General features: G+C 40.2%; 1 protein-coding gene across 2 annotated transcripts; it reads left to right on the forward strand.

Annotated features, from left to right (window-relative positions):
* The first annotated feature begins 428 nt into the window (after positions 1-428).
* Positions 429-12,365, forward strand: LOC135519304 (ELL-associated factor 2-like). Of its 2 annotated transcripts, none has more exons than XM_064944468.1 (6): positions 429-615; positions 1,052-1,146; positions 1,234-1,370; positions 1,573-1,745; positions 2,169-2,432; positions 11,119-12,365. In XM_064944468.1, exons 1-6 carry the CDS (start codon positions 513-515, stop codon positions 11,166-11,168), a joined length of 822 nt encoding a protein of 273 aa, XP_064800540.1. In that variant the 5' UTR covers positions 429-512; the 3' UTR covers positions 11,169-12,365. The 2 variants fall into 2 exon arrangements, with proteins under 2 accessions (XP_064800540.1, XP_064800541.1); XM_064944469.1 differs by lacking the exon at positions 11,119-12,365 and adding an exon at positions 7,218-8,412.
* The last annotated feature ends 311 nt before the right edge of the window (positions 12,366-12,676 follow it).

Genomic DNA, 12,676 nt, shown 5'->3' on the forward strand with positions numbered 1-12,676 from the left:
ATGGATAAAGAATAAACAAATGAGCTGTGAATGTTAAATCACCGTCCATATCATTTGGATCAAAATAAAACAAAATATCAGTCTCTCCAATTAACATTAATAGTAGTTTATTTTAAAATAAAATCTTCTGACATAAGAACAAACTGATGATGTGTTTCTGCGCATGAGCTTAGCTAGCCAACGTCGCCATGACATCGTTTATAAGTGTGATCGGGGATTTCTATTGGAGAAGCAGTTTTAATCTATCTTCATACTGTACTGTACTGTACTCTTTTATGAAAACCCATGTCATGTGACATTAGCACGGAAACAACTTCCGCCTGGAATTATCAAATTGTTGATTGACAAGTCTTTGAACGAATCAAAAAGCGCAAGTAGACCAGTCTGACCAATCACAACGAAGAAAGGGCAGAATTTTATCTCTTGAAGTCCATAATTCGGTCATAGATAGTATCGAATGGAGGTGGAAAGTTTAATGTTTGTTAACATGTGGTTGAAACCTTTATTAGAATATGAATGGAATAACATACTCAAACTTTGATAATCTCGAACATGTTTTGAAATTAGGCGAAACATTTGAGAAACAACCAAAAGGCGCTTACCACACGGTGAGATGTAAGTGGCATTTTGATCATACTTGCTAGCTAGCTTGCTATGATAATATTAGCTAGCTAGTTAACGTTAATCCCCAAAACATTTGATTCAAATTAAATAGCTAGCTACTTCGACTAAATCGATGTCACTATTAGAAGTGATCTAGTGGTCCATTTAGAGTCCTTAGTTTAAACCGTACTATTACATGTTTGTAGTTTTAATTGGGCTTTTGGCTATCCGCACTTGCTTCTGGCATCCATTGATTCGTTTGAGTAGCTACAACAATAGTGGTGGCCTTGTGGCTCCATCTGTTGATGAACAATGGTAACTTCAACTTCATTTTATCAGAATGGACCAAACCAATTATGTTTTTGTGCGTAGCCTTCAGTCTGCCCATATGCTTTGCTGTGTAATTCAGTAGTTTGGAGCTCAGACTGTTCTTATCTCTTTGATCCAGATGACTTTAAACCAGCCTCTATTGACACCGCCTGTGTGGGGGAGCTGGAGGTGGGAAAGGGAGAACAAGTTACTATCACACTGCCCAATCTGGAGGTAAGAATTAAGCACTTAAATTATCCCCTCCTTTAATCTCTATATCCAGTGATCAACTGATTACCTTGATTTTCCGCTTTAACCTAGGGATCCACTGCCCCTGTAACAGTCTTCAAAGGATCCAAGAGGCCTTATATGAAGGAATGTATTCTCATCGTAAACCACGATACTGGAGAGTACCGTCTGGAGAAACTCAACAGCAACATTGCTGTCAAGAAGACCAGGTGGGTGGGCAGACTACGGTCAACTTGTTTATTTGGGCAAACTGTAGCAAAACATTTTTGCAATGGAGAAACAATAAGCATTTCTTATTGGACACTAACTCCCCATTTTGAACTGCTTCCTATATAGATTATCTTGTCATTCTGATTTGCATTACATATTTAGTTGTTAACTATGATCGTGTGTGTGTGTGTTTGTTGTCAGGGCTGAAGGCAGCAGTAAGATCCAGTCTCGTATAGAGCAGCAGACCAGTCGTCTGAGCCAGCAGATGAAGACTAGTGGTAATGGTAGCAGCAGCAAGACCCCAGCAGGCTCCAAGAGCTCTCCTCCCAAAGAGAATATGTCCCCTGCCTCCCCCATGGATGACATTGAGAGAGGTATGTAGACCACAAGTAGAGCATCATGTGTAAAAGCTATCCTTCTCTCAAACCATCTACACTGAACAAAAATACAAGTCCATTTACACATGTAAAGTGTTGGTCCCATGTTCAATGAGCTGAAATGTATATTAATATTCCAGTAATTTGACATTTGTGCTGGGGACAAGTGTGAAATCCATAGATTAGGACATTATTTATTTATTTCAATTGACTGATTTCCTGATATGACCTGACCACTAAAATCTTTGAAATTGTTGCATGTTGGGTTTTATATTTTTGTTCTGTATATTTGTACAAATTCTAGTCCATGGTCATATAAATTAAGCAATTGCTATGTTTGTAAATCCTCTTGTGTTGTGATTCAAGGTCAGAGGTGACATCATTGTTTTCTCTGTGTGTTTCTGCACGCGTGTGCTACAGAGCTAATGGCAGAGGCGCGGGTCATGGACCAGATGAGTAGTGGGGACTCGTCCTCAGACTCCCACAGCTCCTCATCCTCCAGTAGTGGGGACAGTTCCAGCGGTAGTGACTCTGAGGATGAGTCCCGGCACCCCCTCCTCCCTAGACCCCCTGTGGGTCCACCCACAGGGCCACCACCCCACCAGGGCATGCCTGTCCTCACCACTGTCACCACCTCCCCACCATCACCAACTCACAGTGGAGGACACCTATTGAGCACACTAAGTAAGTTAATCCCTATATCTTCCCGTCTCTCTCGCTCTCACTTACTCTCTGTGTCTCCTCTCCTGTAAAACTCTAATACTTCACTTAATTTCACTTTGTGACAAAACAAGAATCATTATACCATCTAAACCACTCTGAAATATAATTTAAATAACCAAAATTATTGTATTTTCAGCTGTTTGAAGCTGCTGTACAAAACAGAAAGTAAAAGAAACTTAAGAACAGGAAGCATAGCATCTTAGACTTGCTTTCAATGAGAGTTTGGTTGGTCGCCCAAAAAGTTACATATCGTAGCTTTTAAATACTTGTATAGAACCATTTTATATTTGCATTGCCATATCATAATTTATTTTTGCATTGCCATATCATAATTTATTTTTGCATTACTGTGGATGTAGGCTAGGGTTGGGTGATGTCTGGAATGACGCATTGTCTCATCGACCTGTCCAAACATTGTTGATATACGATTGTATTGTCTATTTATTTATTTTTCCCAGGGTTGGGGGAGCGTGTAGTTGTGTTGCCTAGCAACACAGTAAATGATCTGTAATGAAGCCTCTGTCATGCACAAATCACCCGATTTAGAGTCTAATCATTAGACTTCGATGTGGAAATCATCTTACAAATATTGTATTTTCTTGTGTGCAAATACATTTGATAAATATAAACCAATCATATGGTGGTATGTGGTACTGATAACTTTGAATGGTGATTTGGAACTAAACATTGTAGGCCTACAGTGCGATACGAAACCCTTTCAATGGGGATTTCGGACAATTTTGACTGAGATCAATTGGGCATGTTCACTATAGAAGAAATCAATGGGCAGTCTTCTTGGGAGAGCTAAGCAAACAGTCACACTAAGTGCACAGCAGCGGGTCAGCGCAGAACTCACATCCTACCTACAGTGACTTGCAAAAGTATTTGTCCCCCTTGGAATTTTTCCTATTTTGTTGCATTGCAACCTGTATTTTAAACAGATTTTTATTGGTGAAGTGAAATGAAAAAAATTACTTGTTAAAACAAACTAAGAAACAATCCAAATGGAAAAGTGGTGCATGCATATGTATTCACCCCCTTTGCTATGAAGCCCTAAATAAGATCTGGTGCAACCAATTACCTTCTGAAGTCACACAGATTGCACACAGGTGGACTTTAACAAATTAAGTGTCACATACAGAAATCATGTGACAGATCATATGTACACCTGTTCTGAAAAGCCCCAGGGTCTGCAACACCACTAAGCAAAGGGCACCACCAAGTAAGCGGCACCATGAAGACCAAGGACACGTCCAAACAGGTCAGGGACAAAGTTATGGAGAAGTACAGATCTGGGTTGGGTTGTAAAAAAAGATCCAAAACTTTGAACATCCCATGGAGCACCATTTTAAATCCATTATTAAAAAATGGAAAGAATATGGCACCACAACAAACCTGGGCCGCCCACCGAACCTCACAGACCAGGCAGGGAGGGCATTAATCAGAGAGGCAACAAAGAGACCAAAGATAACCCTGAAGGAGCTGCAAAGCTCCACAGCGGAGATTGGAGTATCTGTCCATAGGACCACTTTAAGCCCTACACTCCACAGAGCTGGGCTTTACAGAATAGTTGCCAGAAAGTAAGAAATAAGCAAACACGTTTGGTGTTCGCCAAAGGGCATGTGGGAGACTCCCCAAACATATGGAAGAAGGTACTCTGGTCAGATGAGACTAAATTGAGATTTTTGGCTATCAAAAAAACACTGTCTGGTGCAAACCCAACACATCTCATCACCCCGAGAAGCCTATCCCCACAGTGAAGCATGGTGGTGGCACATCAGGGATGTTTTTCATTGGCAGGGACTGGGGAACTTGTCAGAATTGAAGGAATGATGGATGGTGCTAATACAGGGAAATTCTTGAGGGAAACCTGTTTGTCTTCCAGAGATTTGAGACTGGGACGGAGGTTCACCTTCCAGCAGGACAATGACCCTAAGCATACATTTAAAACCACACTCAAGTGTTTTAAGGGGAAACATTTAAATGTCTTGGAATGGCCTAGTCAAAACCCAGACCTCAATCCAATTGAAAATCTGTGGTATGACTTCAATATTTCTGTATATTAGCGGAGCCCATCCAACTTGAAGGAGCTGGAGCAGTTTTGCCTTGAAGGATGGGCAAAAATCCCAGTGACTAGATGTGCTTATAGAGCTTGGGGCGGCAGGGTAGCCTAGTGGTTAGAGCGTTGGACTAGTAACCGAAAGGTTGCGAGTTCAAACCCCTGAGCTGACAAGGTACAAATCTGTCGTTCTGCCCCTGAACAGGCAGTTAACCCACTGTTCTCAGGCCATCATTGAAAATAAGAATTTGTTCTTAACTGACTTGCCTGGTTAAATAAAGGTTAAATAAAAATAAAAAATAGAGACATACCCCAAGAGACTTGCAGCTGTAATTGCTGCAAAAGGTGGCTCTACAAAGTATTGACTTTGGGGGGATGAATAGTTATGCATGCTCAAGTTTTCTGTTTTTGTCTTATTTCTTATTTGTTTCACAAGAAAAAAATATTTTGCATCTTCAAAGTGGTAGTAGGCATGTTGTGTAAATAAAATGATACAATCCCGAAAAAAATCTATTTGAATTCCAGGTTGTAAGGCAACAAAATAGAAAAAATGCCAAGGGGGTGAATACTTTCACAAGCCACTGTAGTCAAAGATGTAATCAGAGGAGATGATGACCCTCTGGCTTGGTGGAGAGGGGGAATGATGGTCGCTTTCTGCTCTTGGCCAACTTCGCTTGCAAAAAGCGTTCTGTCTGAATGTGTTTTCAGTAGGCCAACGGCAGGCAATATTGTTACCCTGCTCCGCAGTCTATTAAAGCTGGAAAAGGTGAACATGCTTGTGTTCCTTGCCAGAACGTTGTCAGCTAATATATAATAACAGGAAAAATAGAATGGTTCTTCATTGCACTTTTTATTTGTTTAATTTTCAAAGCCTGTATTCACACATGCGTCCTAGGCCAAAATGTGGTGTGCCTTAAAATACTTATTTGCAGTGTCATTTTTTGGGGGGTAATTTAATACTTATTTATTTAGTGATGTTTAGCCTATCCAAAGGTGGGTTAGTCTTTTTTTATAGGGGTCAATTTATTTTATTTTTTTCTGCTTACCGAAAGTGCTGCTTTTGGAGCTTATGTAATGCCAGTTGCGCAATTCAAGGACGCGAATAAACACTTCCACAATAACAGAAATATTAATTTCTAAGTTTAACTTGTACAGGTAACGTTTACTTCATTGGTTTGCATGGTGTTTCAGGGCTGCACACAATTTGTTTTTCCTGAAGCTTTGGTCAGTTGGAGGCCAGAAAATTAAGGTTTCTTTGAACTTCCCATTTGATTATTCTATATGGCAATTGTTGTTTCTCTCTTTCTCATTATTACCATATCGTGTTTTTATGTAGGCTATTCAACAACAACAACTTTCTGAGTTCGAACTCTGTTACTGGCCTCCTAGATTCATTTGAAAGTTGATCGTGACATTTTACGCAGCTTTTGGCACACTGCGTTGCATCTACAATATACATTGTAGACCTACTCTTGCATTATGTGAATAGTAGGCTAAGTCTACCTACCTACCACATATTTTCTTTGAAAAAGGCTATGGCAAATTGGAGTAGGTAGGTAATTTAGCATGTCTGTAAAAAAATTATATATTTATTTATTTATTTATTATAGTACCAGTCAATAGTTCGGACACACCTACTCCTTCAAGGGATTTTCTTTATTTTACAATCTTCTACATTGTAGAATAATAATGAAGGCTTCAAAACTATGAAATAACACATGTAATCATGTAGTAACCAAAAAAGTGTTAAACAAATAAAATATATGTAAGATTCTTCAAAGTAGCCACCTTTTGCCTTGATGACAACGTTGCACACTCTTTGCAATTTCTCAACAAGTTTTATGCACCTGGAATGCATTTCAATTAACAGGTGTGCCTTGTTAAAAGTGAATTTGTTGAATTTCTTTCCTTAATGCATTTGAGACAATCAGTTGTGTTGTGACAAGGTAGGGGTGGTATACAGAAGATATCATGGACTTAGTCTTTTACCAAATAGGGCTATGGCAAGAACAGCTCAAATAAGCAAAGAGAAATGACAGTCCATCATTACTTTAAGACATGAAGGTCAGTCAATCTGGAAAATTTCAAGAACTTTGAAAGTTTCTTCAAGTGCAGTTGCAAAAACCATCAAGTGCCCTGATGAAACTGGCTCTCATGAGGAGCACCACAGGAAAGGAAGACCCAGAGTTACCTCTGCTGCAGAGGATAAGTTCATTAGAGTTACCAGCCTCACAAATTGCAGCCCAAATAAATGCTTCACTGAGTTAAAGTAACAGACACATCTCAACATCAACTGTTCCGAGGAGACTGTGAATCAGGCCTTCATGATCGAATTGTTGCAAAGAAACCACTACTAAATTACACCAATAATAAGAAGAGACTTGCTTGGGCCAAAAACGCGAGCAATGGACATTAGACAGGTGGAAATCTGTCCTTTGGTCTGATGAGTCCAAATTTGAGATTTTTGGTTGCAACCGCAGAGCAGGTGATTGGATGACCTCTGCCTGTGTGGTTTCTACCGTGACGCATGGAGAAGGTGGTGTGGGGGTGCTTTGCTGGTGACACTGTCTGTGATTTATTTAGAATTCAAGGCACACTTAACCGGCATGGCTACCACAGCATTCTGCAGCGATACGCCATCCCATCTGGTTTGGGCTTATTCCCACTATCATTTTGTTTTTCAACAGGACAATCATGACCAAAAACTGTGTAAGGGCTATTTGACCAAGGAGAGTGATGGAGTGCTGCATCAGATGACCTGGCCTCCACAATCACCTGACCTCAACCTAATTGAGATGGTTTGGGATAAGTTGGACCGCAGAGTGAAGGAAAAGCAGCCAACAAGTGCTCAGCATATGTGGGAACTCCTTCAAGACTGTTGGAAAAGCATTCCTCATTAAGCTGATTGAGAGAATGCCATGTGTGCGAATCTGTCAAGCCAAAGGGTGTCTACTTTGAAGATTCTTACACGGAACCCAGACCAGCTGCGCCCATGTACCATCGTGCATAAATGTATTTTGTCCACCTACATCAAACGCGATCACGACACGCAGGTTAAAATATTTAAAAAACTCTGAACCAATGACATTAATTTGGGGACAGGTCGAAAAGCATTAAACATGTATGTCAATTTAGCTAGTTAGCTTGCACTTGCTAGCTAATTTGTCCTATTTAGCTAGCTTGCTGTTACTAGCTAATTTGTCCTGGGATATAAACATTGAGTTGTTATTTTACCTGAAATACACAAGGTCTTCCACTCCGACAATTAATCCACACATGAAACGGCCATCCGAATCGTTTCTAGTCATCTCTCGTCCTTCCAGGCTTTTTCATCTCTGAACTTATATGGTGATTGGCATCTACACTTTTACCACGACAACCGGCAAAACATTTAGTCTTTCAATTACCCACGTGGGTATAACCAATGAGGAGATGGCACGTGGGTACCTGCTTCTATAAACCACTGAGGAGATGGGAGAGGCAGGACTTTCAGGGCGATCTGCGGCAGAAATAGAAAGGAGTTATATTTTAGCCCTTGGCACCGCAGACACTCGTTGGTGCGTGCGAGCAGTGTGGGTGCAATAATTGAATAACATGGATTTCTAAATGTATTTTGCGGCCCACGCAACGTGTCCCGTCTGGTCAGCATGTTAAATATATTTGGATTTGTTTTGACACTTGGTTAAATGATTCCATAGGTGTTATTTCATAGTTTTGATGGCTTCACTATTATTCTATTGATGTAGAAAATAGTAAAAATAAAGAGAACCTGTGAATGAGTAGGTGTGTTAACTTTTTACGTGTGTGTGTGTATACACTACCGTTCAAAAGATTGGGGTCATTTCCTAGTTTTAGAAAGAAAAGCAAAAATGTTGTCCATTTTAAAATAACATCAAATTGATCAGAAATACAGTGTAGACATTGTTAATGTTGTAAATGTCTATGTTGTGAACGTCTACGTCTCACAAGTCCTCAACTGGTAGCTTCATTAAATAGTACCCGCAAAACACCAGTCCCAATGTCAACAGTGAAGAGGCGACTCTCGGATGCTGGCCTTCGAGGCAGAGTTTCTCTTTCCAGTGCCTGATAGGGCTTTTTCTTTTTAACTGCCTAGAAGGCCAGCATCCCGGAGTCGCCTCTTCATTGTTGACGTTGCGACTGGTGTTTTGCGTATACTATTTAATGAAGCTGCCAGTTAAGGACTTGTGAGGTGTTTGTTTCTCAAACTTGACACTAATGTAGACACCAGTTTGCGCTGTTCTGTGATGGGAGTAGTACACAGCATTGCATGAGATATTCAGTTTCTTGGTAATTTCTCGCCTTAATTTCTCAGAACAAGAATAGACTGGTGAGTTTCAGAAGAAAGTACTTTGTTTCTGGCTGTTTTTGAGCCTGTAATCCCACATGCTGATGCTCCAGATACTCAACTAGTCTAAAGGCCAGTTTTATTGGTTCTTTAATCGCACAACCTTTTTCAGCTGTGCTAACATAATTGCAAAAGTGTTTTCTAATGATCAATTAGCCTTTTAAAATTATAAACTTGGATTAGCTAACACAACATGCCATTGAAACACAGGAGTGAGGGTTGCTGATAATGGGCTTCTGTATGCCTGTGTAGATATTACAAAAAAAATCTGCCGTTTCCAGCTACAATAGTCATTTACAACATTAACAATGTCTACACTGCATTTCTGATAATTTTGATGTTATTTTAATGGACAAAAAAAAGAAATAGCTTTTCTTTCAAAAACAAGGACAAGTGACCCCAAACTTTTGAACAGTAGCCAAAAGTTTTGAATGACACAAATATACATTTTTACAAAGTCTGCCTCAGTTTGTATGATGGCAATTTGCATATACTCCAGAATGTTATGAAGAGTGATCAGATGAATTGCAATTAATTGCAAAGTCCCTCTTTGCCATGCAAATGAACTGAATCCCCCAAAAAACATTTTCACTGCATTTCAGCCCTGCCACAAAAGGACCTGCTGACAGCATGTTAGTGATTATTTTGTTAACACAGGTGTGAGTGTTGGTGAGGACAAGGCTGGCGATCACTCTGTCATGCTGATTGAGTTTGAATAACAGACTGGTAACTTCAAAAGGAGGGTGGTGCTTGGAATCATTGTTCTTCCTCTGTCAAATATAGTTACCTGTGAGGAAACGCGTGCCATTGTTGCTTTGCACAAAAAGGGATTCTCAGGCTATTGGATATTGCTGCCAGTAAGATTGCACCTAAATAAAACATTTATGGGATCATCAAGAACTTCAAGGAGAGCGGTTCTATTCTTGTGAAGAAGGCTTCAGGGCGCCAAGAGAATCCAGCATGCGCCAGGACCGTGTCCTAAAGTTGATTCAGCTGCGGGATCGGGGCACCACCAGTACAGAGCTTGCTCAGGAATGGCAGCAGGCAGGTGTGAGTGCATCTGCACGCTCAATGAGGCGAAGACTTTTGATAGGATGGCCTGGTGTCGAGAAGGGAAGCAAAGAAGCTACTTCTCTCTAAGAAAAACATCAGGTACAGACTAATATTCTGAAAAACGTACAGGGATTGGACTGCTGAGGACTGGGGTAAAGTCATTTTCTCTGAATCCCCTTTCCGATTGTTTGGGGCATCTGGGAAAAAAAGCTTGTCCTGAGAAGACAAGAGCACTACCATCAGTCCTGTGTCATGCCAACAGTAAAGCATCCTGAGACCATTCATGTGTGGGGTTGCTTCTCAGCCAAGGGAGTGGGCTCACTCACAATTTTGCCTAAGAACACAGCCATGAATAAAGAATGGTACCAACACATCCTCCGAGAGCAACTTCTCCCAACCATCCAGGAACATTTGTGATGAACAATGCCTTTTCCAGCATGATGGAGTACCTTGCCATAAGGCAAAAGTGATAACTAAGTGGCTCGGGGAACAAAACATTGATATTTTGGGTCCATGGCCAGGAAACTCCCCAGAGCTTAATCCCATTGAGAACTTGTGGTCAATCCTCAAGAGGCGGGTGGACAAACAAAACCCCACAAATTCTGACAAACTCCAAGCATTGATTATGCAAGAATGGGCTGCCATCAGTCAGGATGTGGCCCAGAAGTTAATTGACAGCATGCCAGGGCGGATTGCAGAGGTCTTGAAAAAGAAGGGTCAACACTTCAAATATTGACTCTTTGCGTCAACTTCATGTAATTGTCAATAAAAGCCTTTGACACTTATGAAATGCTTGTAATTTTACTTCAGTATTCCATACTAACATCTAACAAAAATATCTAAAGACACTGAAGAAGGAAACTTTGTGGAAATTAATATTTGTGTCATTCTCAAAACTTTTGTCCACGACTGTACTATTGTCTGACACATCATGATTTCATCGCCATTGACGATGTCTGTCAAACATGGTTGATTTACGATTTATACCGTAATATCGCCCAACCCTAATGTAGGCTATACTGTACGTGTAAGACCTATACAGAACCTAGTCAGGCTAGAAGCGTGTTTTTCCAATTCTCTATATTGTGTCATGGTATGGGGGTGTTGATGTTAAATGCACCACTTGAACTCAATGGATTTATAACTTTCCCACTTCCACCTTTTTGCAGAGAATGACCTGCAATTAAGTGAGTCTGGCAGTGAAAGTGACGATGACTGACCAGTGAGTGACCACTATAATGCTGTGGGTGTGTTCAAGAGGTCAGTCTGTGGACAGCTGCATTGACCTCCAGATGGATGGGCATCCTTTACAGTCACAACAGAAGTGGAATAAGAAGATGGAATATGGATGTGATCTTCTTAATGCCAAACAAGACTGCACCCCTACACCTCCGGAAGCAACACCGCTCCGCACCCCACCAGCATTTCAGTTTTAATGTGTCTTAATTCTAACTTGTCTGTCTGTTAGTGCCTTTTTGACAGACATGGGCCAATAGTTGTGATCAATTCTCTTATCTACACATTTGAACTGGATTATTTTCACTGTACATTTGAGTATTTACTAGTTGGCCAAAGTGAACTGGGAACCATACTCCTGATTTGAACAGACAAGGTACTGCTGTTATCAAGGATAGCGTCAGTGTTTTATTAGTTGTACTTAGCCTTTCTGCTGTGAAATAATTACTCTTAAAATATAGGGAATAGGTTGACGCAGTCATATCATTTAGTTTATTAGGAATTATCTTCAAGTTACTATTTTTGTTTAATATATCAATGTGGGGGGGGTGTATTTGAGGAAACTATTGCACTACTTGAAATGGATTGATTTAGCCTAGTATGGGGTACACGCAACTTAAAGATTTTGCTCAGTGTTGCTACTTAATGTATTTGAAAGATTACTTGGCTTTGTAGCTTTAAACCTTCAATACTTGAATCTGACTTATGATTATTTATATTTAACATATTTACTCAAAGACCAACCGCTTATTATATTCTATGGGCGTCAGAGCAATGGGAGTGTAGGTAAACTCCTAGTGCTTGTTGCCAGTGAGTTTTCGGAGCTGTAATTAGAACTGCTTTTTCGTTCACTACGATCTCTTCTGTTGCTATTGTTACAGGGGTGAGTCTCAAGTGCTTCGCTGATTTGATTCATCGACTCGTTCTAAAAAATGCATTGGAGAAGAAGGCTTGAGGGTATTAAGCTTGGATCTTCTCCATTGAATTTTAAGAAAGAGGTGATTCATCAAGGAATTCATGAGACACGTGAGGAATCCAGGAACGACTTCTGAGAAAGAGCCCAGGTCATATCTCGTATATTGCTACTGCACCATCTCTGTAAACAGGAAATTTGTGTTTTATGTTAGAACCCAGCTGCTGTGCAATACTAATGTAATTAAAAAACTTTGCAAATTAGAAATTCTGCCAGTGATATTCCTAGATTAAATTGAAATGTTAGCAAATCACAATACGTTTCTATATTTGGTATCAGAGGGATACATTTGGCAAGGCCCCATCTTTTTTAGATACCACTACCCAAGGTAGAACAAAACAACCATGTTTTTTTCACAACTGTCTCCCGTTTATGAAACGGATGTATGTGTAAAAATATTTTACTGCAAAAGTGGTTAAATTGATATTGGGACATACCCCCTAAACTCTAAAAGTACAGAAAAATGTCTGGCTTGGGGTGGGCCACAAACTCATTTAACCCAATATTGCAACCTCTGA

Source organism: Oncorhynchus masou, chromosome 29 (assembly GCF_036934945.1).
Source record: "Oncorhynchus masou masou isolate Uvic2021 chromosome 29, UVic_Omas_1.1, whole genome shotgun sequence".
In the NCBI taxonomy this organism is placed as follows: Eukaryota; Metazoa; Chordata; class Actinopteri; order Salmoniformes; family Salmonidae; genus Oncorhynchus; species Oncorhynchus masou.

Coding starts and splice junctions, on each gene's coding strand:
- LOC135519304 (XM_064944468.1), top strand. CDS start 513: ATGAATGGAATAACATACTCAAACTTTGATAATCTCGAACATGTTTTG. Junction 1,746..2,168: donor CATGGATGACATTGAGAGAG/GTATGTAGACCA, acceptor CGTGTGCTACAG/AGCTAATGGCAGAGGCGCGG. Junction 2,433..11,118: donor ACACCTATTGAGCACACTAA/GTAAGTTAATCC, acceptor ACCTTTTTGCAG/AGAATGACCTGCAATTAAGT.